The following is a 27,367-nucleotide window of genomic DNA, read 5'->3' on the forward strand; positions in this document are numbered from 1 at the left end:
CTTGTTTGTATATTGTCTATCTTTTTAATTGTTTTTAATTGTGTGTTTTTCACTTTTTTTGACCCAATAAAATATTTATATATTGCATGACCTTTCATATCATTGTTCGATGTGCGCCCACCTTATGTGTGCCTTTCTTCTCCATTGTACACATTTTGTTTTCACACATAGGGCAGCACTCCCTTGTTCACCTCAGGCTGTGCATCCCCCCTTTTCATTATAACTTTAAAGAGAACCTGACATCATGATTTAGCATGTTAAAGGGAACCTGTCACTAGAATTTTCGCTATTAAACTAAAAGAATCCCCTTCTGCAGCTCATGGGCTGCATTCTATAAAGGTTCATCTTGCTACTGGCCCCCTTTTCAGACCTAAATAACAACTTTATAAAATATTACCTTTTGCTATGGTAATGAGGTTTGCTGGCCCCGTGCGCAGGCTGTATTCCATCTGTTATCCCCCCTCCTGCCGCTGTTCGCCGTCCCCCAGTGTTCATTTACATAGATGAGGCTGCCCTCATGTGCCCTGCAGTGCTCCTGAAGTCTCGCGCATGCGCAGTGGCACTATCGCAGGACTGAGCATGGTTTTCAAATTGCGAGCGCCGGTGATGTTATTGCGCAGGCGCGAGATTATGGGCGGTTACTTGGATGACTCTGGTGATGACATTGACATTGGTACTTCTGGGTCAACTATACACACTGCGAGAGTTTGGGGCTATAGCCAGTTCATAGCCTATGGTCCTTTTGTATAAATCTGCACAAACCAGGTGCAAAGAATTTTTCAAAGAGTTCTCACATCAGTTCATGTGGGCACATCTCTTGAACTTTGTTAACGTTGCTGTAACTGGTCAACTGTAACTTTCTTTACTTCACTTGCTTACACAGACCTCCTCCTCTCACAACCAGGGCTCTTGCTTGCAGGGCTCTGACACCTGGAAGTTTCTGCGTCTTCATCTGTAGTATTTTCATCTGTGTCTTTAGCTTGCTGTGCTAGCTGTGGTTCTTCTTCTGGTGGTGATAACCTTGGGGACTGAGTGGGAGTAGCAGGGCTGTAGCTGGAGCTCTTCGAGCATGGCACTACATCCAGAGCATACCAACCCCTTTCACCTTTGTGCCTGGTGAATTCCACTAGGTCTCCCATATGTAGGTCATGACCAGGGTGTCCTCTAGGCAGGTGGGACCGGACATCTCTTCGACTTACAAAAATGCCCTCCTTGATGCCAGGCGCCACTATGAAGCCATAGCCACTTCTCAGGCTGAATTCCTCAACTACTCCGCAGTAGAGAGGACCTCTGACCTGGTGCTTGGCTTTTCTGAGAGACTGCTTCTCCTCCAGATCTCGGGCTGTCACCTCTTCCTTCTGCTTGTCTGGGGAATGCTGTACAGGCGGTGGTCTGGCTCTTACGCGGCGCTGTCCTCTGCAGGCTGGCCTCCTCATTACCGCCACCTCGTTGTCTGCGGGATCCCAGGTGACGTACAGGCTGGGCATGAAGACATCCACTTGTTCTTCTTCAGAAGGGGGGCGTCGGATCCTTTTCCCAGTGGGAGTAAGGTAACTTCACGGCCTCCGCGCCTCCCCTTCCCCTTAGTGGCGGGGAGTACTCCTCCGGTTGCTCCGGCAGGAGCGCTGGGGACAGGCATTCATCGGCAGGCCAGGGTGGTGGGCTCTTAGCCACAGAAGTTGCTGGGACCGCTCCAGGTATGGATCTGTCCACCAAGTCCTTGGGGAAATGCGTACTCAACTCCTCCATGAGCCGCAGGAATTCGGGGTCTCCTCCCGGCAGGGACGCAGGACCCGGTTCCTCAGTCGGTGGCTAGGGCACGGTGGCTGCTTCTGCCTTGCAGGCTGGGGTAGACGGCGTTGCGGCCTGGTCTGGTCTGGCTGGGTGTGGCATAAATGCGGCCTGGTCTTGTCTGGCCGGGCGTGGCGTGGCTGCGGTGTGATCTTGTCTGGCCGGACGGGACACTTCTGCACCGGATGTCGCCTCCGGGATCGTAGCGGGCATCGCCTTCGGGATCGCAGCAGGGATCACCTCCGGGATTGCAGCAGGGATTGCATCCCACCACATAGCGGGCGTCGCCGCGGCCTCCGGTTGTAGCGCCGGTGGGGTCAGTGCACTCGAGCGGGCAGGGGCAGCGTGGGACTCACCCAATGGCAAAAGCAAGGGGGTCTGGGTGGTCACCTCTTGGCGTGGCACTTGCCGCGCGGTCCACTTCTCATAGGCCTGAACTGCGATTGCCAGCTCCCGTAGCTTTGAGCGCCCTTCCATCACCTGCTGGAGGAACCGCGCTTGCAGCGGGTCACAAAACTGGGCAAGCTCCTAGTCCCACCAGGCAATGGAGGCTGGTTCTGGTTCACTGCGTGCGGACGCCATTCTCTCTGCTCTTGTTGCTCACCAGGTCTTCTCTGCACTCACTTAGTTTTACTTCTTGCAGCGGACTCGTGACTTTCCCTTCTTTTTCCACCAGCCTGGAACATCTCCATCGGGCGAGGTCAGATCCCTAGGTAGCCACACCTCTTCGTGGGCGGTTACTTCTTTCTGCGCGGGCTGTTGTTTCTTGGCGCGCTTTCTGCGGTGGCAATATGGCGGCGCTTCAAATTTTTCAAACGGACCGCCAAGGCACATGGTCACCTGTCTTAACAGGTCTAGTCCTTATCCTGTTCGTGACGCCAGATGTGTAGCCCCATGACCTTCAGGTCGCCTCAGGGTCTTCAGGGACTTCACGTGCTGTGGTTCTTCTGACAACAGGCAAGTCAGGTTGACTTCAATGGGAATCGTGACGCCACTCTCGGTATTTGCGGTCAGGGGCAACCGTCACTGCAGTTTAGGGAGCACAACTCCTCGTCTCCAGTCCCACCACCCACCACTAGCTGGGATGCGAGGGCTACGCCCCCTCCCTGGATCTGCCCAGGGGTCCCCTCTAAGCTGAATGTGTGTGTCCTAGTTACCAGTGTCTGTGTGTCCACACCCTAGTCAGCCTTTGGATTACCTTTCTTGTACTGACCCAGCATGGGTGCAGTACTCAGTGGTGCATGACCAGGTCAGGGGCGCCCCACCCCGATTTTGGAGCGGGTGGAGAGTGGATCTTGAAGGCTCCGTTCTTGTCGGGTGAATTGTCAGGTTGCCTGAAGCTACTCCATGAGCGCGGGGAATAGTCCTCTGGGCATTCGTTCCCTTGCCAGTCGCCCCCATTAGAATGTTAGGACATCCCTGTGGATGTGCTAACAAGCTAATGAATGTGCAGCGTGACAAGATGATCTCACTCACCTCTTCGCCGCCATCACGTTCGACGGAGGATTTTGGCTCAGTGCACATGACCCTAGCGTTTGGGTCACTATAAAGACGGGTGTACGTGTCCTGGCTTCAAATAGAAGTAGTGCGCATGACCCAAACTCCGGGGTCATGCGCACTGGGTCGAAGTCCCCTGTCGGATGCGATGGCGGTGGAGAGGTGAGTGAGATCATCCTGTGACGCTACGTATTCATTAGCATGATAGTGTGGCACCCTGGACTAGCCAAATCATCACAGATAACACACCAACACCCCACCCCCATTAGGGACACCAGCCAAACATAAAACCCTTGTTGCCTCCCTCCAGTGTCGGATGTCCACACCAGGTGGGGCGGAGCCAAGTGGTTGGCCCCACCCACCGAGGAGTTCACAGGCCTGGAGGCAGGAAAACTGACAGAGTTTGGAGTTTGAAGTGAGAGCAGTGAGCACTTGGGTGTCTGGGTTTGTGGCCCAGGCACTGACAGCAAGGTTGCCAGATGGTGGTGGCCATCTGCAGGAGTGGTGGAGCAACACGGAACCGTAGGACCGGGGTCGGGCGTTGGCCCGCCGGTACCGACCGAGGAGCGAAGTGAAGCCAGCACACACAGGCAGGGCCATCGGACCCCGACCAGGCTTGGAGCCGCCGACAATAGTCAAATCCGAATGTGACCGGAACCCCAGGGGTTTCCTAACAGCAAAAGTCCCGATTGAAGGCAACCGCCTACACTGTGAGGGTATTCAGCTATCGCCTAAGGCTAGAGACCCAAGGGCCAGTGCCTGCGGGCAAATGGGCTCCTCCGGCATCCATCCACCGGGGAGCGGACTACCGTTGGGTATCCATAGTAGTCAACTGAGAACATCAAGGTGCAGGGAAAGACAGCCGCCATCACCTGTCCGGGGAGAGACACTGCAGCCGGCTGCGGGACCCGTCCATCCAGCCGTTTGGTTTACCAGAGACTCTGTCATTGACTGCCTGAGTGAGTACACCAGTGCCATCTGGCACCGCGCCGCGCTGCCCCTGCAACCCTGCATCCCAGCCATCCTGCCTCCCCGTCACATCATCGGGCCCTGGGACCACCGACCCCTACCCACGGAGGGGGAAAACAACATCCCAGCTGCTCCCTACCATCGCTCTCGGTATCCCCGTCACCAGCAGCGGTGGTGCCCATCTTCACCACGACCCGTGGGTGGCGTCATGGACTAAATCCCCCAAAACCAACCATCCTTTTCACTCACGGGCGAGGAGCGCCGCTCAAGTCCCCAGATCCGGCCCACCGCTCGAGCCACCGAGCAGCAGCAGCCGCAGCAGCACCAGACCTGAGCGTTAGTGAGCGAGCGCAGCAGCGGCAGCGTCCTCCCCGCCCGCGACAACTTGGCGTCACAAACAGGATTGAACCCATCTACTTACCAGTAGAAGTGCCCTTGTAATCTCCACCAGCGGTGTCTGGCCAAAAATTTTGAAGAGCCGCTATCTTGGCGCGAAAATCTCCCGCTCGAGCGTCTTCTCTGAGCAGGGAAGGCGCGAAAGCGAATACCCGCCCCCAACAAACGGAAGTGCTGAACAGAACCGAGGGGGGGCGGGTGTGTGTCTGCCTAATGTAGCCGAGGCTATAAAAGCGGGGACGCCAGGACTCTGCAAACAATTGTTTACTGGAACACGGCCACGCACAATGTCCCGTCCGTCCGGCACCGCGGAAATCCCCGAGCCCACGCCAGGTACAGCGGCGTGGGTGGAAGCCCGGACCGCACAGATGTACTGCTGCCTTCAAGCCCAGGTCCGGTTCTTGATAGAGCGCTGGGTGGCCGAGATGGAGGAGGTGGCGGTGGCCGTGCAGAGACGCGAGGTTGAAGCAGAGTTGGAGGAGCGGGTAAGCGACCACGCCCCTGTGTCCAAGAAGGACCGGCCGCTGCGGCTGAGGGGCCCGGCCTGCGCCCGCTCACCCTCCTGCCTCCCCCACCATCCGTACCGGTTGCCGTTGCCCCTCCGCTCGGTCCGCTACCCCCAACACCGGTAGCGGAATCCAACCCGTCCGCCCTAGAGGACCGGCCTGGGGGCGTTGTTCGGGAACGGCCTGTGTCCCTCCCGCTACCATGGAAGGCCCCGCGGGAAGTAGCCGTCCACGATGAGAAGCCGTCGGCCCCGGAAGTGGCCGCACCCGAGACCGTCCCGGCTCCGGCAGTCCGCCCGGCAGTGGAAGAACCGGCCGCTGCCGGCTCGAAAGCCCAACCGGTGAGGCCAACTGACCCTGAATTCCCACCTCGGCTGAGGCTGCGCCGGGCCGCCACTGCCAAGCAGCAGTACAGGCCATGACACCGCAGGACCCCCACGAAAGAGAGCCGGTAGTGGCCGGTGTGGGCGCGGTCCAGCGGGGCCCGACCCGGGCGCAGGGGTCTGCCAACGCCCCTTATTGGGACAGGTAACCAAACCCGTTGGGCCGGGAGATTGCCACCAGGGAGCAGCAGAGGGCAGAAGTGATGGCGAGGGTGATCAGAGAGAAGGATGCACTCCGCCATGCCACCTTTCGGGTGCGGGGCCCGGTGTATGAGGGCCAAGTCCGGCAGTTTGACCAACGGAGGGGGTTCGGCTTCATTTATGAGCCGGGCCTAGAGGCTGAAGTATTTGTGGCCTGCCGCGATGTCAATTCACACCTCCCCACGGGCCATCCAGGTTGTGATCTGTTGCCGGGAGACCTGGTGACTTACACCCGCCACTGCGGGGAGAGGGGCTGGTTCGCCCTGGACGTCAAGCAGAGGAAGAGCCGCAGTGAGCAGATGCGGCCCCAGTCCCCTCCTCCTACACCAAGCCGTCCGGACGTGGAGTTAGAAGAGGTCCTGGAGGAGTATGACCTCAAGCAGTGGCAGCGGTCTGCCGTTGCAAGCAGTTGTCCCCCGTTGGGACGCTCAGCAGTTTAAGTGAATAACCTTAATCAACCGTGACCTTCATCTGATTGACTACCTGATTATTCCGGCCGTTGCCGGCAAGTTGTCCCCGGAGGGACTTTATGTGTTTGTACAACCTGCATGAGAGACTACTCATGGACATGGCCGAGAACTGGCAGGCCACCCACGAACTGGTGGGCATGTAAATAGTTGTATGGGATGGAAACCGTTGCCGTCTCCGGAGAGGCAGATTGGAGTAAGGGCCCGCAGCAGAGCAGGCTAGGGCCCGGCCACCACCAGGACTGGTGGCCATCCTCTGGGAGTCAGGGGTCCCCCAAGGACGTGGGGTCCCCTGAAATGACAGCTGGGTGCGAGTTACCGTACCCGTTCCCGCTCGGGCAGCCTGAACCTGGACTGGGGTCAAGGGGTGCTGCCCACTTCTTAGGGGCAGCATCAGGGCTAGGTTGCTTGGGTGGGAGAGCGGAAGACATCCGTCCGTCCGTCTGTTATTATTAAAAATGTTTTTGTTTATATGTGCAACGTTTAAGTGTCCTCACAAAAATGCTTACATGTTCAAAATGTTTATATGTTATTTATATTTTTACAGCTTTTGAAAAAAAAATAAAACCAGTGATGGACGGGCAGCCCGCGGACGGTCTGCATTTCACCAAGGGGGAATGTGGCGCCCTGGACTAGCCAGGTCGTCACAGATAACACACCAACACCCCACCCCCATTAGACAGAGACACCAGCCAAACATAAAACCCTTGTTGCCTCCCTCCAGTGTCTGATGTCCACACCAGGTGGGGCGGAGCAAAGCGGTTGGCCCCACCCACCAAGGAGTTCACAGGCCTGGAGGCGGGAAAACTGACAGATAGAGTTTGGAGTTTGAAGTGAGAGCAGTGAGCACTTGGGTGTCTGGGTTTGTGGCCCAGGCACTGACAGCAAGGTTGGCAGACAGTGGTGGCCGTCTGCAGGGGTGGTGGAGCAACGTGGAACCGTAGGACCAGGGTCGGGCGTTGGCCTGCTGGTACCGACTGGGGAGCGAAGTTAAACCAGCACACACAGGCAGGGCCATAGGACCCCGACCAGGCTTGGAGCCGCCGACAATAGTCAAATCCGAATGTGACCGGAACCCCAGGGGTTTCCTAACAGCAAAAGTCCCGATTGAAGGCAACCGCCCACACCGTGAGGGTATACAGCTACCGCCTAAGGCTAGAGACCCAAGGGCCAGCGCCTGCGGGCAAAGGGGCTCCTCCGGCATCCATCCACCGGGGAGCCGACTACCATTGGGAATCCATAGTAGTCAACTGAGAACATCAAGGTGCAGGGAAAGACAGCCGCCATCACTTGTCCGGGGAGAGACACTGCAGCCGGTTGCGGGACCCGTCCATCCAGCCGTTTGGTTTACCAGAGACTCTGTCATTGACTGCCTGAGTGAGTACACCAGTGCCATCCGGCACCACGCCGCGCTGCCCCTGCAACCCTGCATCCCAGCCATCCTGCCTCCCCGTCACATCATCGGGCCCCGGGACCACCGACCCCCTACCCACGAAGGGGGAAAACAACATCCCAGCTGCTCGCTACCATCGCTCCCGGGATCCCCGTCACCAGCAGTGGTGGTGCCCATCTTCACCACGACCCGTGGGTGGCGTCACGGACTAAATCCCCCAAAACCAACCACCCTTTTCACTCACGGGCGAGGAGCGCCGCTCGAGTCCCCGGATCCGGCCCACCGCTCGAGCCACTGAGCAGCAGCAGCCGCAGCAGCGCCGGACCTGAGCGTTAGCGAGCGCAGCAGCGGTGGCGTTCTCCCCACCCACGACAATAGCACTCCCACAGGGGCGTACTAACATGCTAATGGAGGCGACTGGCAAGGGAACTAACGCCCAGGGGGCTAGTCCCCTCGGTCACTAGCATACGATAAAAGATCTTTAGAAATACTTTTTCTAAAGATCCCTTTATCTATGCTAGTGTATACAGGGACCGGTTAGGCAGGGATTAGCAATATGCAAACAGAACTGCTCATGGTTCTGGGTGCAAATTGCACCTGACAGGTTCCCTTTAAGCAGGTCTCATGCCCCAATTGCTATTAAGAGAAGCCACAAAATCTGCACTGCTGGTAGGATTGCCTTCGTAAATGAAAAGTAGGTCATAGTTGTACCTTTTATAAAGGACAATGTACTGTATATTGCCTCTTCAGAGTGTTTTTGGAAGTATCTAGTCTCAAAATGTGTTATGTATATATAGCCAAAATTCTCAGCAAACCCTACCTCCACAGTGGTGCCCTTAACTTGTTTGCAGAGCTGGCTATTGAAAACCTCAAAACTTTTGGGTAAGGCTACTTTCACACATCCGGTTTGAGCAGTGCGGCTCAATCCGGCTGTGAAACCTATGCAACGGATGCGGCGAAAACACCGCATCCTTTGCATAAGTTTTTACATGCGGCCCGTCCGTTTTTTTCCGGTTGCGGCACGCTACTGAGCATACGCAGTGGAAGAAACCGCATGCGGCGGCCGGATGCGTTTTTTTACGCATCGCGCCGCATCCGGCGTCCATAGGCATGCATTGAAAAATGCGCCGCAGCGGCCGGATGTGGCGCGATGCGGTTTTTTTGCCGGAGCAAAAAACGTTCCAGGCAACGTTCCATCCGGCCGCGGCATCGGCTAAATCTGCCGCATGCGGCAAAAACCGGACCGAACGCAAACCCATGCGGCACAATACGGCACTAATGTAAGTCTATGCAAAAAAACCCGCAACCGGCGGCAAAAAAAACGGTTGCGGTTTTTCTGCAGAGCGCCGTATTGTGCCGCAGAGCAAAAACCGGATGTGTGAAAGTAGCCTAAGAAATACATGAAAACTATTGTGTCAAATATATTCTGGGCCAATTTATACATGACACATTTTGAGAAGACATACATCCAAAACCACCCTGAATGAGCTAAACAAAATACCCTTATTTTAAAGGGCACATTGACAACTCACTATTCATCTGGCAGGCAATGGAACCAGCATTGTAGATTTTGTAGGTTATCTTAATAAAAACAATTTTCTGGAGTGCAAACAGGTAAGTGGGGGTCATAGACACTACTGTATTGACTCACATTGACTCATTATTGCCATAATGAAATTCAAACTAATTAGATCGGTTTCTGATTTCAATTCTTTACTTCGACTTTCGAGGTGATTTGGAAACCAGCCCTCAATTGATAATTTTAGTTTTCATTGACTATTAAAGCAGCACTCCAGCATTTTTGTATTTTTTTTATTTACTGATGGAGTGATGCTTATAATCTAAAGTCCCTGTCCCCTGTCTTATACTCACTCTCCGGCATTTTCACCTTTTATTGGTGTGACTCCAGTTTTGTGGCGCCATCTTGTGACTGCACCTTCTGACTGGCAGGAAGTCAGAAGTTACGTCATAAGTTATCAATGCAAGTCTATAAGTGCCAGAGCTAAGCTCTCATAGACTTGCACTGAAGAAGACCTCCGACTCCACGAAACACTGAAGAGATCTGCCAGGTCACAAACTGCCTGGGACCAACGAGAGCGATGCCAATGAAAGGAGAAAATGCCAGAAGGTGGGTATAGGACAGGGGGCAGGGAAATTAGATTAAAAGCATCACTCCAGCAGTGAAAACAAATTCTGGAGTGGTGCTTTAATACCATATTGCACTAAATGAATTACACCATTTCTATCAGTAATGATTTCAAACTTGAATATTTCATTCATTGAGATCTTATGTGTGATTGAAATGTTCCCTTCATTTTTTGGAGCAGAGTATAAAGTTGATAATCTGTGCATAATGCTGGGCCTAAAAAAATAGGCACTATGGTTCTAGTTATTTTTCTATAAAGCGAAAACCAGTTTTACTATAAGACTACATGAAAACAGGGCATAATTGTCACAAATCATTAACTAGTGGATTTTACTACAATTATGTTGCAAAACAGCTACAACATCTGCATGTGGAACATGTGCACCTTGCTGCATATTCTAGGTGAATCTGCAGAAAATATTAATATGTGTGGATTTAAAAATCCATTGTAAAATTTAAACAAACACTTAATCAATACATAAATAAACTGAAAATCTTACTTTGGGTAGTGATGAAAATCCAAATTTTACATAGTGATTGTAAAATGCAAGTTCTAGAAAGAAAGTTCAGACAGGAAGAAGTTTTTTATCAGTCATTATTTTGGTCATTTACAGTGGTAAGCAAACTTAGAATATGCCTCTTGCATAGTTTACAAACATATTGCCATCTATCATATAAAGCTGAATGTATCTATGTATGTATGTGTGTACGCATGTGTGTATGTGTGTATGTATGTATGTATATACAGTACAGACCAAACGTTTGGACACACCTTCTCATTCAAAGAGTTTTCTTTATTTTCATGACTCTGAAAATTGTAGATTCACACTGAAGGCATCAAAACTATGAATTAACACATGTGGAATGAAATACTTAAAAAAGTGTGAAACAACTGACAATATGTCTTATATTCTAGGTTCTTCAGAGTAGCCCCCTTTTGCTTTGATTACTGCTTTGCACACTCTTGGTATACTCTTGATGAGCTTCCAGAGGTAGTCACCGTAAATGGTTTTCACTTCACAGGTGTTTTCTGTCAACTTTAATAAGTGGGATTTCTTGCCTTATAAATGGGGTTGGGATCATCAGTTGTGTTGTGCAGAAGTCTGGTGGATACACAGCTGATCGTCCTACTGAATAGACTGTTAGCTGCTTTTTTTCTTGCCATAATACAAATTCTAAGTAAAGAAAAACGAGTGGCCATCATTACTTTAAGAAATGAAGGTCAGTCAGTCCGAAAAATTGGGAAAACTTTGAAAGTGTCCCCAAGTGCAGTGGCAAAAACCATTAAACGCTACAAGAAACTGGCTCACATGAGGACCACCCCAGGAAAGGAAGACCAAGAGTCACCTCTGCTGTGGAGGATAAGTTTATCCGAGTCACCAGCCACAGAAATCGCAGGTTAACAGCAGCTCAGATTAGAGACCAGGTCAATGCCACACAGAGTTCTAGCAGCTGAAACATCTCTAGAGCAACTTTTAAGAGGAAACTTTATGCAGTAGGGCTTCATTGTAAAATAGCTGCTAGGAAACCACTGCTAATGACAGGCAACAAGCAGAAGAGACTTGTTTGGGCTAGAGAACACAAGAAATGAACATTAGACCAGTGGAAATCTGTGCTTTGGTCTGATGAGTCCAAATTGGAGATCTTTGGAACCAACCACCCTGTCTTTGTGCGACGCAGAAAAGGTGAACGGATGGACTCTACATGCCTGGTTCCCACCGTGAAGCATGGAGGAGGAGGTGTGATGGTGTGGGGGTGTTTTGCTGGTGACACTGTTGGGGATTTATTCAAAATTGAAGGCATACTGAACCAGCATGCCTACTACAGCATCTTGCAGCGGCATGCTATTCCATCCAGTTTGCATTTAGTTGGACCATTATTTATTTTTCAACAGGACAATGACCCCAAACACACCTCAAGGCTGTTTAAGGGCTATTTGACTAAGAAGGAGAGTGATGGGGGTGCTACGCCAGATGAACTGGCCTCCACAGTCACCAGACCTGAGCCCAATCAAGATGGTTTGGGGTGAACTGGACAGCAGAGTGAAGGCAAAAAGGCCAACAAGTGCTAAGCATCTCTGGGAACTCCTTCAAGACTGTTGGAAGACCATTTCCGGTGACTACCTCTTAAAGCTCATCAAGAGAATGCCAAGAGTGTGTGTAACGCCCCTGTAAACGGGTCGTTACAGCATATTAAATGTTACCCCATTTTTCCCGGGCAGGAGGAAGAAGAGTCCCCACAACACACACTCACATCACTCTGGCAGGAAGGAGTTAATAGCTTTTGCGGCATGAAGTTTTGAGTCCATGACTCATCCTGTCTTGTTAATGAGCAGGTGGCTGGACACAGGCAGGTCCCCATGACAACCAAGGGGAGGGGGGCCTGAATAGGAGTGAGTTTAGTGCAGAACACACAAAAAGTTGAGCAGAACGTCAAAGGCTGCAGGAGTGTGCAGACGTCCACAGGACAGCTCCTGCTTAGGAGATGCCACGAGACCAGGGCTGATAACACCTAGAGGAAGGGAATGGAGCTGAGGACTGGGGATCCCTGGAGAAAGTTGTACCCGGTGGCGGTTGGTGTGTGTCCGCTACTGGAAGAGAGACAGACAGAATGGCGGCGGGTCCCCAAGATGCTCCATGCCACGGGGATAGCATTACCGCACCGAAAGAGAGAGGGACCCCCAGATCACTCCACCGGCCCCTTCCTCCTACCTGCCCGGGACCGACCAAAGGCTACAGGCGGCGAGGACCAGCACCCGGGTGCGATGTGGAACGGACTCTTAATAAAGAACAACTGGAACCGCACTCTGTGACTGCTGTGAGTAATGCCGCCGCCCTGTGCTCCCGGTGTCCCTGAGGACTGTTGCCCTGGGTCTCATAAACCTCCCGGGGCCACCCCGCTCCACCCGTGGGGAGCGATTCCATCCGGCTGCCCGTAACACCTGCCCCGGAGAGAGACTGTGCAGCGGCGGCTGAACACCTGGCCGCAAACCACGGGTGGCGCTGCAAGCATCCCCCATCCCCGTCCCGTTTCCTTGGGGGAGAGTGATGGCAAGCTCTCCAGGAACCCTGTTACCCTCCTTCCATCCCCCTTGTAACACCGGACTGACGGTCGGACTTTCCTTTTATTGAAACCCGCCGGGGGTCACGGAAGCCGGGTCGGCCCACTCACAGCCTGACCCCGAATACCACCGGCCCAGTGACCGTGCGAGCCCTGCAAGCCCCGGCGTGGGCGTTTCAACTTGGCGCTGCGAGCAGGTTCCGGACAAGACCCGGTAACGCCGGGTGACGCGTGCCTTGTGTTTACCATCTGCAAAATTGGATTGTCTAACATTTATTTTGGTGCTCGCGGCTGCGGGTATGCGACAAATGGACTTGGACTGTACAATTGCGTCCATTGAGAATGGGATGGGCGCCATGCGTACCAACAAGGACTGGACTTGCTCGCCCTTCGTGGGTGGGGCTGCAGCGGGGCGCAAAAATCCGTGCCCACCCCTTTGTTGGGCACCGCAGCCCGTACCAGGATTTGGACTACCGAGTTTACTCCCTAAACCTGGGTACCTGGAGGGCCCTGGAGCGTCGTAACGGCCTGTTCCCGAAAGTTTAAATGTTTTGACATATGCAAATGTTTCTTTTTCCATGCTTTTCTTCTCTTTCTTCTTCTTTTTCCTCCTGCCTCTTCCTATCCTTTATTGAGTCCCGGTAAAAGGGACGTGTTAATTTGTTTATCTATGAAAAGTTTTTTTTTTGCGGTGTTGTTTGTTGTCGCAACCCCGGAGTGTTACGTTTTTGGTCTGGAGGAGTGTAATGCCCCTGTAAACGGGTCGTTACAGGGTATTAAATGTTACCCCATTTTTCCCGGGCAGGAGGAAGAAGAGTCCCCACAACACACACTCACATCACACCGGCAGGAAGGAGTTAATAGCTTTTGCAGCATGAAGTTTTGAGTCCATGACTAATCCTTTCTCGTTAATGAGCAGGTGGCTGGACACAGGCAGGTCCCCATGACAACCAAGGGGAGGGGGGCCTGAATAGGAGTGAGTTTAGTGCAGAACACACAAAAAAGTTGAGCAGAACGTCAGAGGCTGCAGGAGCGTGCAGACGTCCACAGAACAGCTCCTGCTGAGGAGATGCCACGAGACCAGGGCTGATGACACCTAGAGGAAGGGAATGGAGCTGAGGACTGGGGATCCCTGGAGAAAGTTGTACCCGGTGGCGGTTGGTGTGTGTCCGCTACTGGAAGAGAGACAGACAGAATGGCGGCGGGTCCCCAAGATGCTCCATGCCACGGGGATAGCATTATCGCACCAAAAGAGAGAGGGACCCCCAGATCACTCCACCGGCCCCTTCCTCCTACCTGCCCGGGACCGACCAAAGGCTACAGGCGGCGAGGACCAGCACCCGGGTGCGATGTGGAACAGACACTTAATAAAGAACAACTGGAACCGCACTCTGTGACTGCTGTGAGTAATGCCGCCGCCCTGTGCCCCCGGTGTCCCTGAAGACTGTTGCCCTGGGTCTCATAAACCTCCTGGGGCCACCCCGCTCCACCCGTGGGGAGCAATTCCATCCGGCTGCCCGTAACACCTGCCCCGGAGAGAAACTGGGCAGCGGCAGCTGAACACCTGGCCGCAAACCACGGGTGGCGCTGCAAGCATCCCCCATCCCCGTCCCGTACCGTTTCCTGGGGGGGAGTGATGGCAAGCGCTCCAGGAACCCCGTTACCCTCCTTCCATCCCCCTTGTAACACCGGACTGACGGTCGGACTTTCCTTTTATTGAAACCCGCCGGGGGTCACGGAAGCCGGGTCGGGCCACTCACAGCCTGACCCCGAATACCACCGGCCCGGTGACCGTGCGAGCCCTGCAAGCCTGGCGTGGGCGTTTCATGTGCAAAGAAGTAATCAAAGCAAAAGGTGGCTACTTTGAAGAACCTAGAATATAAGACATATTTTCAGTTGTTTCACACTTTTTTGTTAAGTATTTCATTCCACATATGTTAATTCATAGTTTTGATGCCTTCAATGTGAATCTACACTTTTCAGTCATGAAAATAAAGAAAACTCTTTGAATGAGGTGTGTCCAAAGTTTTGGTCTGTACTGTATGTATGCATGTATGTCCGCTAAAGGAATTTGCACCATTGCATGTACAATCACAAAATTTCGCACAGACACTCCATTTGATTCAGGGAACGTCGTAGACTATGTTTTGTGGGGAAATTTTAACCCCGCGCTTTAAAGTTATTAGCCAAAAAAACCTGCCTCCATTAAAGTCAATGAAGCTGAGAGCCACAGTGCAGCCAGAACTTCAGAAGAATGCGCAGCCATGCCTTTAAATGAAATGTTGGTGTATCACAATGCAGCCAGGGAAAGAGACAGACAGACAGGGAAAGAGCCAGACAGACAGAGACAGACAGACAGGGAAAGAGACAGACAGAGAGAGAGGGAAAGAGACAGGGAAAGAGACAGACAGGGAAAGAGACAAACAAAGAAACAGACATGGAAAGAGATAGACAGGGAAAGAGACAGACAGAGACAGACAGGGAAAGAGAGAGACAAACAGGGGAAGAGACAGACACAGACAAATAGACAGACAAAGAGACAGGGAAAGAGACAGAGACAGACAGGGAAAGAGACAGACACAGTGAAAGAGACAGACAAAGAAACAGACATGGAAAGAGATAGACAGGGAAAGAGACAGACAGAGACAGACAGGGAAAGAGAGAGACAGACAGGGGAAGAGATATACACAGACAAAGAGACGGACAAAGAGACAAGGAAAGAGACAGACAAGAAAAGAGACAGACAGAGAAAGAGACAGACAGACATGGAAAGAGAAAGACAGACAAGGAAAGCGACAGACAGACAAAAAGATAGGGTGAGACAAACAGACACAGACAGAGAGAGGGGGAGACAGACAGAGATTGGGAGAGAAACAGAGAGACAGTTACTATCCCAGGCAACGCCAGGTGCTACAGCTAGTTTTTCAATATTTTTACTTGCCTATCTATGGGGCTTGTGGCAAACATGACTTGTTTCTATCTTTAGTTCAAGGTTTTTACTTTTATATTGATGCAAAACCCCATACATTAGCAAACAAAGTCTTTATAAGTGGGCCTATCGGTGTAACTACTGTCATACTGGCTGCAACTGAGCTCATTTTTTCAAGTGGGCCTGGCCAACGCCCACAATCCTGACACTAGCTAGCTTCAGGATGCTGTATTCATGGACATATATGAAGCAATGAACCAAGGGCAAGGGGTAAGAGTCCCGGACTGTACAGACGTTGAGCTTCCTATAGTCCACGCAAAATGTCACTGACCCGTCCTTATTTTGGACAAGGACAACTGGAGCCACCCAGGGACTCTGAGTCGCTTGGACCACCCCCGATCCCAGCATCTGTCCCAGCAATGTCTGGGAAGAATCTTCTGGTGGATACCGACCGGCAAATAGACCACACTCTCCTTCCCAGGGGACAACACTACAGGCTCTATGACGGGGCTTCAAATGACCCCTACTGCACGATGTGCTGACACAGTCTTCTGAGTTCCGCAGACCTGGATCAGATGTTGGAAGGCGACTTGAGTGGCCTTGTGTGGGGTTGCATGCTTCCAGTAACCAGTGCCTCTCTTATTCTACAATATCTGGTCCAGTTACCACAGGAAAATCATGCCTAAGACCACTTGCATATCTTCTCTGGTGGGTTAGAGGACCAGCAATATCCCTTTCGTCCCCACTTCTTGACCGCAGATGTGCACCTTCATCCACATGACCCCACTAACTGGGATCGACTGGTGATCAGCAGCAGACACACGAATCAGAGTCTTTCATTTGGGCCTGGCCAGGGCCTATATCTATTGATTGAAGAAAGCTTCCGGCATAGTCATCACTTGGAAATCAGTGTCAATTAAACAATCTACGGGGACACCTTCAAATTTAGCACGCAGGATGGGACTACCTGCTACCAGATGTTCATTCTCATAAGGGGCGATCTCTCTTTGGGTTTCCCCCACAGGGCGCCGCACTACTGTGGGGGTTAGCAGTTTAACGTTGGCTCTTGTTTGGCTGGGGGTTCCTTCCGTCAGTTTCGGGAGCAATGATCCCGTCCTCACCGCCAGCAGACAACATCTTCACTCCTCCATGGCCTATTTTGATTGTGGGTTATGGTCTCCATGGGTGGTTAGTAGGATCTATACGACCATGGGGGGCCTCGTTGATATGGTCCCACAGCTGGAGGTGGTGGGTGTGTCTGATAGGGGTACTGAGGAAGCAGGTAAGGGACTTTAGGCGCAGGGCATGTCCAGCTCCATCCGAGTCAATTTCTCTTGCATGTTGGTCAGAGATTCCTGCAAATTTTGTACCGCCTGAGCCACAACCATCCCCGATGCAGCGCCCCCACTGGGACTTGCAGACCCCAGATGCGTAGGTTTCTTCCTTACTTCATGTCGCCGCCTGCACCAGGGTCTTCTGGAATGAGAGATCAGGTCCACCCCAACATGCTCCGACAGAGCCCTTCATAACGAGGTAAAGCCCCAGGATGAACTGATCGCTGAGTATCTTGTTGACGGATTCTACACCGGCCACCTGATCGCCTTCCTTCTTCTGTATTTCTGCTATCACCTTCTGTAGTGGCATTGTATACTGTGAGATATCGCCTTCCTGCTGTAGTCTAGAGAATAATTGCCCGGAGATGGCCTGCACTGGCGGTTTCCCCATAGATCTCTTCCAGGAAGGTCACCAGCTCTTTTAGCGTGCTCCATGTATTTTCTGGCTGAAAGCAGACACCTAAGCGAGCTTGCCCTTCCAAAGCTGTTAATGTGATGTCCGCGTCAGCTCAGGGCCTATCCCATAAACCTTTAGTACGCTGTGTAGCTGCGAAACCCAGTCCGACAACAGCATGTTCCTTACATCAAATTTGGGTAAGACATTAAATATAGTGCCCATGGGAAGGGTCTTTGCAGGGGACCCACCAATGCCCGCACCAGCTCCAACCATATTTGCACCAGCGTCTCCCGCAACATTTGCCCCAGCCTCCATCTTGATAACTGTGACCCTGCGTGCAGCGCCACTTAAAGCAATGAACCGTGGGCCCTCCGCTTTGCAGAGCAAGTCATGGGATCAGACGGATTTACAGATAAACCAGGGAGAATGCTTATTTAAAAGGAATAACAAGTGCAAGCTGCCAAGCAGCGGGAGGGGGGATAAAGGAGTAAAGGTGAGAAAAACACCCCTCAGTACAACAGTTTACTCTTTAGTTGAAGCGACTGACCAGGTCGCCACAACTAGTACAGCATACTATATAGTTTTAACAGCCGTACAGTGATATGCATATATTCAACGTTAAACTGTAGCGCCTCTTAAGCCGTCAGGGGTCTACAAGGTACTGCATCCCCACGAGAATGCAGGGCCTACCCCCAGGGACCCAGAAGACTATTGCCGGTAACAACAAAAACATTGCAGATAATCCCTGTTTTTATTCCTAAATTTCCCATAGACTGGTGGCTGACTAGGGTTGGACCAAATAGATGGCCACTTAGAGGTGGAGCCAATCCAGTCCACTAGACAACCAGGTGGGAGGGGCAGACAGTGGACAGTCAGACAAGACAGTGGAAGAGAGAGGGTCGTCATCGGTGATGGACGGACGGAGAGAGCGAGTGAAGCACTGACAGGAGTGTGATGGTGACCTGAGGGCCCAGGCATCTGGTTGCCGGTGGAGTACGGTGGAGTGCTCCCGGAACCACAGCACCAACGGGGTACAGAATCCTAGGTCAGGAAAACTTTCCAGGCAGACCTGATAAAATCTGCACAGTGAGGGGACCATCAAGGACCTCACTGACCTTGAAGTTCGGGACTCAGTAGCAACGCAGAACCGGGGAACAAGACCAGAGACTCAGACCCCATAGGGTTCACACTACCTTCATACGGACTACCGTTGAGAGACTATCAGGAGGGGACCTTCAGACACTCCAAGCCATGGGGAAACACCAACCAAAGACAGGTGCAGGGGAAAAGAAGCCACCAGGTCACTAAACCGGCACCGGAACTAAGGGGACCAGTGGTCAAGACCAGCCTTTCTTGGGTGACCAGTTTCCAATTGACTGTGAGTAAAGGAACCAGTTACACTGCAACCCCTTGTGTGGCCTACCTTCTTTCTGCACCCATCTACATCACCTATCCTCTGGGGCCTGGCCCTGCTTGTGGAGGGCCTAACATCCAGGCTGCCATCAACACCAGCCCCAGTAGTGAGAACTTTGCAGCTGTGGCTCCATCCACATAGCCGCAAACTGCAAGTGGCGTTACGTTATAAACTTTCATCTAATCTCCCCTGTAAATATACCCCTTTTAAAAAGCGTCCCCAGGACACGGAACGCAATGGCAATGGCCACCAAGTGACATTTCCCCAGTAATACACCGCCCGGGACCGAGTACCCCATAGCCCAAAACAATCCTGCCTAACTGGTCTCTCCTAAAGGGACCATGCGGAGACCGCACTCTGACTATGGAGGCCTAATATAGTTCCCTAACTGCTACGCATGGGCATACACTCATGACTCCATCTGCAGGACCAGTCCGCTCTACGGCTTGACGGTATGGTGGTGCGCAGATCACTCCGGGAGGGCGTTGCAGGACCTCTCTTCCCAAGATTCTCCAGGCAGCTGCACTCATCAGGCGGCATCTACTACCAGGCTAGATACCAACACTGCTGTATGCGTCCCTCTGCACATTCTGGAACTCTCTCACACTGTCTGCTAGTTCCTGCTTCTCCCTGCACTTTTGTCAGGGCAGACCAAACAAACACACAGCAGAAGGGGAGATGCGGGCCATTTCATTGTGCTCTTGAGTAAAGCAGTCTCTTAAAGCCACAGTACCACAAAGTGTTAAAGTCACAGTAAAGCAACATGCTTAGTAGGGGCTGCACTCCCCTACATATACAAGGCTACCATTTTATGTGATGCTTGATGCACAAAGGGATTCGGTGCTGACCTATGTCAGGCACTTAGTGATCTTGGTGAGGTAAATATATTGAGTCTGGTCAAGTAAATATATTGAGGTCTATTCTGAAGTCCAAAAAATTATAAAAGTGTAGTCTGAGATCTGATTTTTTTGGGAGCTGGTTTATGTCTTAAGATATGAAAGCATATTGGGGCTTAGCCTGTTAGTAAACTTTTGTTCATTTGTGCTCCCTACAATTGTGTCAAGACCACAGCTAACACAGAATCAGGGCTTGAACCTAAGATCAATCACCCTCTCCAAACTTGTGCGGTAGTGACAAAAAATAACATTAAAATAGCCTTTTTATTCCCAGTCCTGGAAACATAACCAATCCAGCGCAGGTGCACAGCATGATGTTGGAACCAGATCTGCACAATCCTGAAGGTGTCATTAGCACCTTGCCTTTTTAAGGTGGGGTGCAATAGCAGTTTCGAACATTTGATGTAGATCATGTTCATGAACCGTGGAACTAGTGGCTTAATATGGAAATTCACATCTGTCAATTTGAGGCCCAGAAAATTCTAATTTTCACCGAAGAGGAGGATGATGGTAAAAAAATAGTAATCATTAAAGCCATGATTTTTTTTTTTTTCAATTTATGCCTTTTGGTCCAATTTTAAGGGCCATCACTAACCACCGGAGATGCAGTATTGGTGCATGAATTTGGTGTTTAAATTTCAGCCCCAACTCTGCATCGTTTGCAAAATAAACATAATTTTCTGCCAGGAGATGCATGTCTGATTGAACTCAGTTTATCTAAAGTGTGGTCACTGAGTTCAATCAGTTCACCTCAGTTCCATCTGTGACTGCTGATAATCTCAGTGATGTTACCACTCACCGCTGTGGCTCAGTCTTTGCCTGAAGCCGTAGCATGTGGTCATGTTCTGTAATGTGCCTGCACTCTGTGACTTCAGTATGTAGCACAGCCGGGATTGTCGTGGGAGCTCGTGTGGACTACGTCGCATCTGCAGGGGTGTTTTTGGGGTTAATATATTGGAGAAAGAGGGAGTTTTTTGTATTTTATTTCAAATAAGGGAAGTTTTCATTAGTTATGTTTGTTTCTTTTCATTTACAGATTAGTAATGGGGGGTGTCTCATAGACGCCCCCCATTACTAATCTAGGGCTTAGTGGCGACTATCATTAACCCCTTATATTGCCACTGCACCAGGGCAAACAGGATGAACCAGGTAAAGTGCTGGAATTGTCATATCTAATGAATGTGACAATTCTGAGCGGCTGTAGGCTATTTTTAAGCTGGGACACAAAAACTATGGGCCTCCCCAACTTGACAATATCAGCCCCTAGATGTCGGCTTTATCTTGGCTGGGTATCAAAATTGGGGGGACCACACGCTGTTTTTTTAAAATTATTTATTTAAATAATTTAAAAGAAAGCTGCATAGGGTCCCTCGTATTTTATTACACAGCCAAAATAAGCACATGGCTGGGGGCTGCAGCCGGTAGCCGTATACTTTATATGCGCTGGGTATCACAATATGGGGGGACCATATGCAAAATTATTTTTTTATTTATTTCTTTTTACACTACTATAGGGACACAGACATCATGTGTGATTCCAACCAATCAATGATAGATGATGTCACACAGGGTGGGGGCGCAGTATAACTGCAACCAATCACAGAATCCGGGACTGATGGTAGGCGGGGGAAGTAGTGAATATGTATAAGGGTTAATGGGTGGATCTGGATATAGTGTTACAGGACTCTGTAAGTATAATGGTTCTGGTTTATTCCTTATTTTCTTTTTTTTACCTTTATTTTATTTTAATTATCTGGATGTCTGAACCCAAACAGTAACAAGGACTTCCCTGAGAAGTCAGTGTTCAAGGTCCGTGCACCTTCGTGCACCTGTATTCAGTATGTACCCCGGACGTTACAGTTCAGATTCTCATATTACTACTCATCTCTAAAAATGAGCGATCAAGGAATGTTAAGTGAACACTGAAAAATAACAGCTACAACAGGCTGCCGTAATGGGTCCAGAATTCACATGTTGCCAGCCCACTGCACATGCAGTTCATTCTTCCCTTGGCACAGGGGAAAAGACGCATGAGTATGTGTAATCAGTTGATAAAGAAAAGGATTCCAGCACTCTGCTTCTGGACAGAGAAGTAACGATCGCTCTTCTCTAACAGACATATTTTGGTATAATACCTAGAGGTGAGTGGACTCTTGTAAATTTGTGTTCCGCAGGTTCAGCTGGACTGAGCTTAACCTGAATCTCATTGGAAGTCACTGAGTGGGCAGTTCAGCTCTGCGTCCACATACAGCCAGCCATAAACAGATCCCTTCCGGGGAGGGGGTGCAGAGTTTTTAATTTTTTTCTTTTTAGTATGCACTACATCCGATCATGTTGTTGTTACCCCCCGCGTGAGCCGTTCAAATACTGCAAGCTGCTCGCCCGAGCACTGAACGTACCCAAGCACAGCTCGCGCGAGTGTTGTGTTTGGTCTGAACCCTGAACTTCAAAGATTGGGTTTGCTCATCTCTAATAATAATACATATGTAAGTGGATATGTCATATACATTACCTCCTTTTCTTTTTCCACAAAAGGAAAATTTTGGGGCTGTTTTCTCACACAAATATTTTTCCTCATGAAATAGGTAAACTCCATTGTAGAATATCCTTGTATTTAAGTACAGTAAATTGATATCTTGTCCTGAAATGAATAAGGTATTTTTTTATTATTACAGCACCGAAAAGCAAAGTAACGTAACAATGCACAGATGTCAAATACATGTTATTTCATACAGAAACACATGGGAATTACAGGTTAGGAGCTCAGTTAGGGTACTGTCACATATACAGTATTTGCTATTCTATTATTTTTCAGTTAGATTACAATTAATCTGCAGTTTCACTTGACCAATTATCCACAAAAAAAAACATCCTCAGATATGTTACTTTGATCTGTGTTGGATATCAAACACCAATGCAAGTCAATGGCACCATGAATAAAAGAAACAGACAACATACTGATGTCATCCTTGTGCTGTCCGCATTCTACTGTTAAATGGACAGGATAAGGTAAAACGGATGCAACAAGGATTGTAAAAACTGACACATGAACAAAAAAAATAGATCCAGCACACCTCAAAATAAAATGCACATCATTTTTCACGTATGAGAAAAAAACTGGACTAAGGGGCACTTTGCACACTACGACATCGCAAGCCGATGCTGCGATGCCGAGCGCGATAGTCCCCGCCCCTGTCGCAACTGCGATATCCTTGTGATAGATGCCGTAGCGAACATTATCGCTACGGCAGCTTCACATGGACTCACCTGTCCTGCGACCGTCGCTCTGGCCGGCGACCCGTCTCCTTATTAAGGGGGCGGGTCGTGCGGCGTCACTGTGACGTCACACGGCAGGCGGCCAATAGGAGCGGAGGGGCGGAGATGAGCAGGATGTAAACATCTCGCCCACCTCCTTCCTTCCGCATATCCTACGGAAGCCGCAGTGACGCCGGTAGGAGATGTTCCTCGCTCCTGCGGCTTCACACACAGCGATGTGTGCTGCCGCATGAACGAGGAACAACATCGGACCGTCGCGTCAGCGTAATCATGGATTACGCCGACGCTGCACCGATGATACGATTACAACGCTTTTGCGCTCGTTAATCGTATCATCGAGCCTTTACACACTACGATGTCGCATGCGATGCCGGAAGTACGTCATTTTCAATTTGACCCCACCGACATCGCACCTGCGATGTCGCAGTGTGCAAAGCCCGCCTTAGGCCTTGGTTCCACTTGCGTTTTTCACGGGCGAGTGCAATCCGATAAAACATTGGATTGCACCACACCAGTGCAAAACTATAGGACAGTGTCCACCTGCGTTTGATTTCTCATGCCATAGCGGCATATGGAATCAATCGCAGCATGCTGTGTTTGGAAGTGAGTCTTGGCTCACGCACCCCCATACAAGTCTATGGGAGTGTGTGAAACATTGCACTGCACTTGCATGTAATCCGAGTGCAGTGCGATATACGAAAAGACCGGCAAGAGAGAAGAGGTAGAATGTACTTGTGACGCCCCTGGACTATTCAGGTCGTCACAGGGTACTGCACAAACTGCCCTTCCATGCAGTATTCAAATCCCTCATGGTTCTGGGTCCCCATCTGGCAGTGTTGCCTCCAACAGCAAATCAAATCCTAGATATACCCTGCACCACACCCACCAGGCACACCAGTGGACGGCTTAAGCGGAATAGGGTCGCCTACCTAGAGGTCAGGAAGGGGAGGTGAGGAGTGTAGTAGAGAAGTGAAGTGAGGTGGAGAGAGAAAAGGGAGGTAACCCTCGAGCCGAGAAGAGCTCAGAGGAAGCTGGGAGTAGTGGCTCCCAGGAGAAGCTGACTAGGTTGCGGACGGTGGTCTGAACCTAGAGGAGTTGGACCCACAGTCGCAGGGGATTGAGGCTAGGTGCCTGGACCTGTCAAAGAGGATGGTCAGCAGCCTGGTCCTATCACCGGTCCGGGACCGAAGGCATGGCAGGGTACACGGACCCTAGGTCTGGGAGAAGCTTCAGGCAACCCGACAATTAACCTGCAGAGAATGGAGCCTTTATGGACTGTTCCCACTAGCTCCAGAATCGGGCACTAGCGCAATGAGGGGGATAGGGCTTTCCAAACAAGCGGCCCACTGAAATCCCAAGCGTGAGCCCTGAGAGCAGGCTCCCACACTTAGCCACAGTGGGGAGCGGGGCCCGGCAAGTTCCAGACTACTGGGCCACTACGGTGAATTTAAACCTTGTGCCAGGAGGCAGGTCACAGACCACCAGCCAGCACTGCAGGGGACGGGATCCAGACGAGCTCCCCTTTGAGCGGCAGCAGCACCCAAAGACTTGGTTTACCCGGTTGTCAGCGTCTGCTTATTTGCTGAGTGAGTACCTGAGTGATTTTCCCTTTTCACGGCACCGAGTATCACCATCCAGAGTCCCGGGGCCTACCCCTACCCGTGGAGGGCAACGACACCTATCTGCCCCACTCCATCACCCCGGGTACTCCCAATTGCAGCGGCGGTACTCCCAATTACCGCACACCACGGGTGGCATCACAAACTATAACTCCCCTGTAAATATTCCCCCTTTTACTTTAGAGTATGGCCCCTAAGCCCCCAGGTCCGGAGAACCTCGAGCCACGAACGGACACTACCCCCGGATCTGAGCGGTTCGATCTGCTGCTGGGGTGGCACATACTTTCTCCCTCTTCTCCGCACCTGTGATGCGATCGCAAGATCACATTAGAGTCACATGATCCTCGGCTGACGCATGCAGCAGAGGGTCATTAGCATTTCGCTTCCGATGCTCTCACATCGGAAGCTATACACTAGTGGAACCGCAGACTTACAATGACGATTGTCACTGATAGGGCTGTGCTGGGTAGAGTTACTTCCAGCAAGTAAAGGGGGCTTTACACGCTACGATATCGTTAATGTTTTATCGTCGGGGTCACATTGCTAGTGACGCACATCCGGCGTCATTAACAATATCGCAGCGTGTAATACTTACCAGTGACCTTAGGCGACCTCAAAAATGGTGAAAATCGTTCACCATGAAGAGGTTGTCCCAAACTCAAAAATTGGTAAGGGTTGTTTAGCGTTGTGGTTCATCGCTCATGCGGCAGCACACATCGCTATGTGTGACACCGCATGAGCGAGGACCGTCTCCTTACCTGCCGCCGGCCCCAATGCAGAAGGAAGAGGTGGGCGGGATGTTTACATCACGCTCAGCTCCGCCCCTCTGCTTTCATTGGCCGGCCGCTTAGTGACGTTGCGGTGACGTCGCTGTGATGCCGAACGTTCCTCCCCCTTGAAGGAGGGATTGTTCGACAGTCACAGCGCCGCCGCCGACCAGGTAAGTATGTGTGACGCTGCGTAGCGATAATGTTCGCTACGGCAGCGATCACAAACAATCGCATGCGCAACGGGGGCGGGTACTTACACGCTCGCTATCGCTAGAAATTGCTAGCGATAACGCTACCGTGTAAAGCCCCCTTTACTCAAGGTAACAACAGACAATCAATCACATGTTTAAAGCTAAGGACCCTTTGAGTAAATAGATTTTTATCTGTTTTGCAAAACTCTGAAAAACGTTTGTAATAAGTATATACAGTATACTTACTCAAAATAACTCCAATTTTAGCTATTATACTTTTGGACAGAATTCTTGAACAGGGATTAAAGCTGACTCCTATATCTTGCAATGGATCTGGAATGAAACATGTTAAAACTGGATTAAATGGACAACTATACAGTATATTAGAATACAGTATATATGTATAGAGAAGGGACAGCAAATATTTGTTTTATCTAATTCTTTAAGCAGTATAGATCCTCTGTTGTGTTTGCATGTAAATGACAGTGCAGAAAATCTAGTAATCACATCACAGACAGTGTAGCTGTAACATGGACCTGGGTGGTAGTCATGTGCGAGGGCTTCACTGCATCACTCGCTCCAGTGTAACGGGGGCAGGGGGCGCCTCAGGGGGTGTAGTCGGGTCCCCTCGCCTTGTGGGCCGCAGGCTGACCCCCGGCCCGGCCGTCACTAGTAAGACAGGTGTGTTGTTGGGGCAGAGTGTGGATGGCAGGGGCACATACATGACAGCGTTCTTTCTGTGCTCTTCAGCTCCCTTTTCACACACAGGAAAGAGGCAGTTACAGACAGCAGGTAAACTAAACACCAATTTATTGTATAGAGCTTCCATCTTTTTGTTTGCAGCAGGTTTACTTTAGTACGTTACAAGTTACAGGTCCTTTTCTACAAAAACGGTTTCCTTTTTCTCTACGGGCACTTTCCTTTGCCTGCAGGGGACATACGTTAACCCCCTAGTAGCTGCGCTCTAACCCGGATTTACTGTAGGGCAGATCCAGCACACACTACCGGCTCTGGATAAGTTCTCACCTCTCCACTTCTTTGTCAGGGCACTAACCTTCGCCTGCAGGGGCCACTTGTTATCCCCCTGATAGCTGCACTCCACTCTAGTACACACCACCGGCTCCGGACTAGTCCCAACTCTTCCACCGTTTCTCATGGGTTTCCTCTGCTTTCTAGCCAAGAGTACTCACTCAGGCTGACTGCCTCGTCTCACTCCCACACTCTGCCCCGTCACCTCAGACCGAGCTTGCTCGCCTCTCACATCTCACTGCCACTGGACTCTGCATTCAGAACCCTTCCTTTCCCACCTAGGCTGCCCTGCCCCTTCCTTCCCTGCCACTGTTACCAGGGGAACCACTGCTCTACACTGGCACCTAGTGGGGAAACAGTTTATGACAGGTAACATTTTACCATCAACATTTACAATTTGCCACCATACTACTGTGGCGTCTTCAGGGGGGGGGGAAACCGCTCCTTCACTACCAGGGGTCCGACTACCCCTTACACCAGCACGCAACAGACAGGGGTGATGGAGTACAGTACTCCTGCTCACTGCGGTGCTTTTTGGTCACAAGCTGGTTTCGGTCACTTTTACTTCCTCCTGCACTTTACTTATGCCAGTTTCTTTCTTCACACCACACTCTCCACTCTGCTACATCTCCTCTCTTCAATTCACTACTCAACTCCCTAAAATCAGGAAATACCCAACATTATATTCCCTTCAATGTGGGCC

General features: G+C 50.9%; 1 protein-coding gene across 1 annotated transcript in view; it reads right to left on the bottom strand.

Moving 5' to 3' along the window:
- Positions 1-27,367, bottom strand: part of LY86 (lymphocyte antigen 86) — an 83,523-nt gene that overhangs the window by 7,784 nt on the left and 48,372 nt on the right. Inside the window, exons 2-4 of the mRNA XM_075316464.1 lie at positions 25,882-25,968; positions 22,292-22,420; positions 10,250-10,302 (exon numbers count right to left, since the gene is read on the bottom strand). Coding sequence (XP_075172579.1) covers positions 10,250-10,302; positions 22,292-22,420; positions 25,882-25,968 — 269 coding nt within the window. The remainder of the gene's footprint in view (positions 1-10,249; positions 10,303-22,291; positions 22,421-25,881; positions 25,969-27,367) is intronic.

Source organism: Anomaloglossus baeobatrachus, chromosome 6, assembly GCF_048569485.1.
Source record: "Anomaloglossus baeobatrachus isolate aAnoBae1 chromosome 6, aAnoBae1.hap1, whole genome shotgun sequence".
Taxonomy (NCBI): Eukaryota; Metazoa; Chordata; class Amphibia; order Anura; family Aromobatidae; genus Anomaloglossus; species Anomaloglossus baeobatrachus.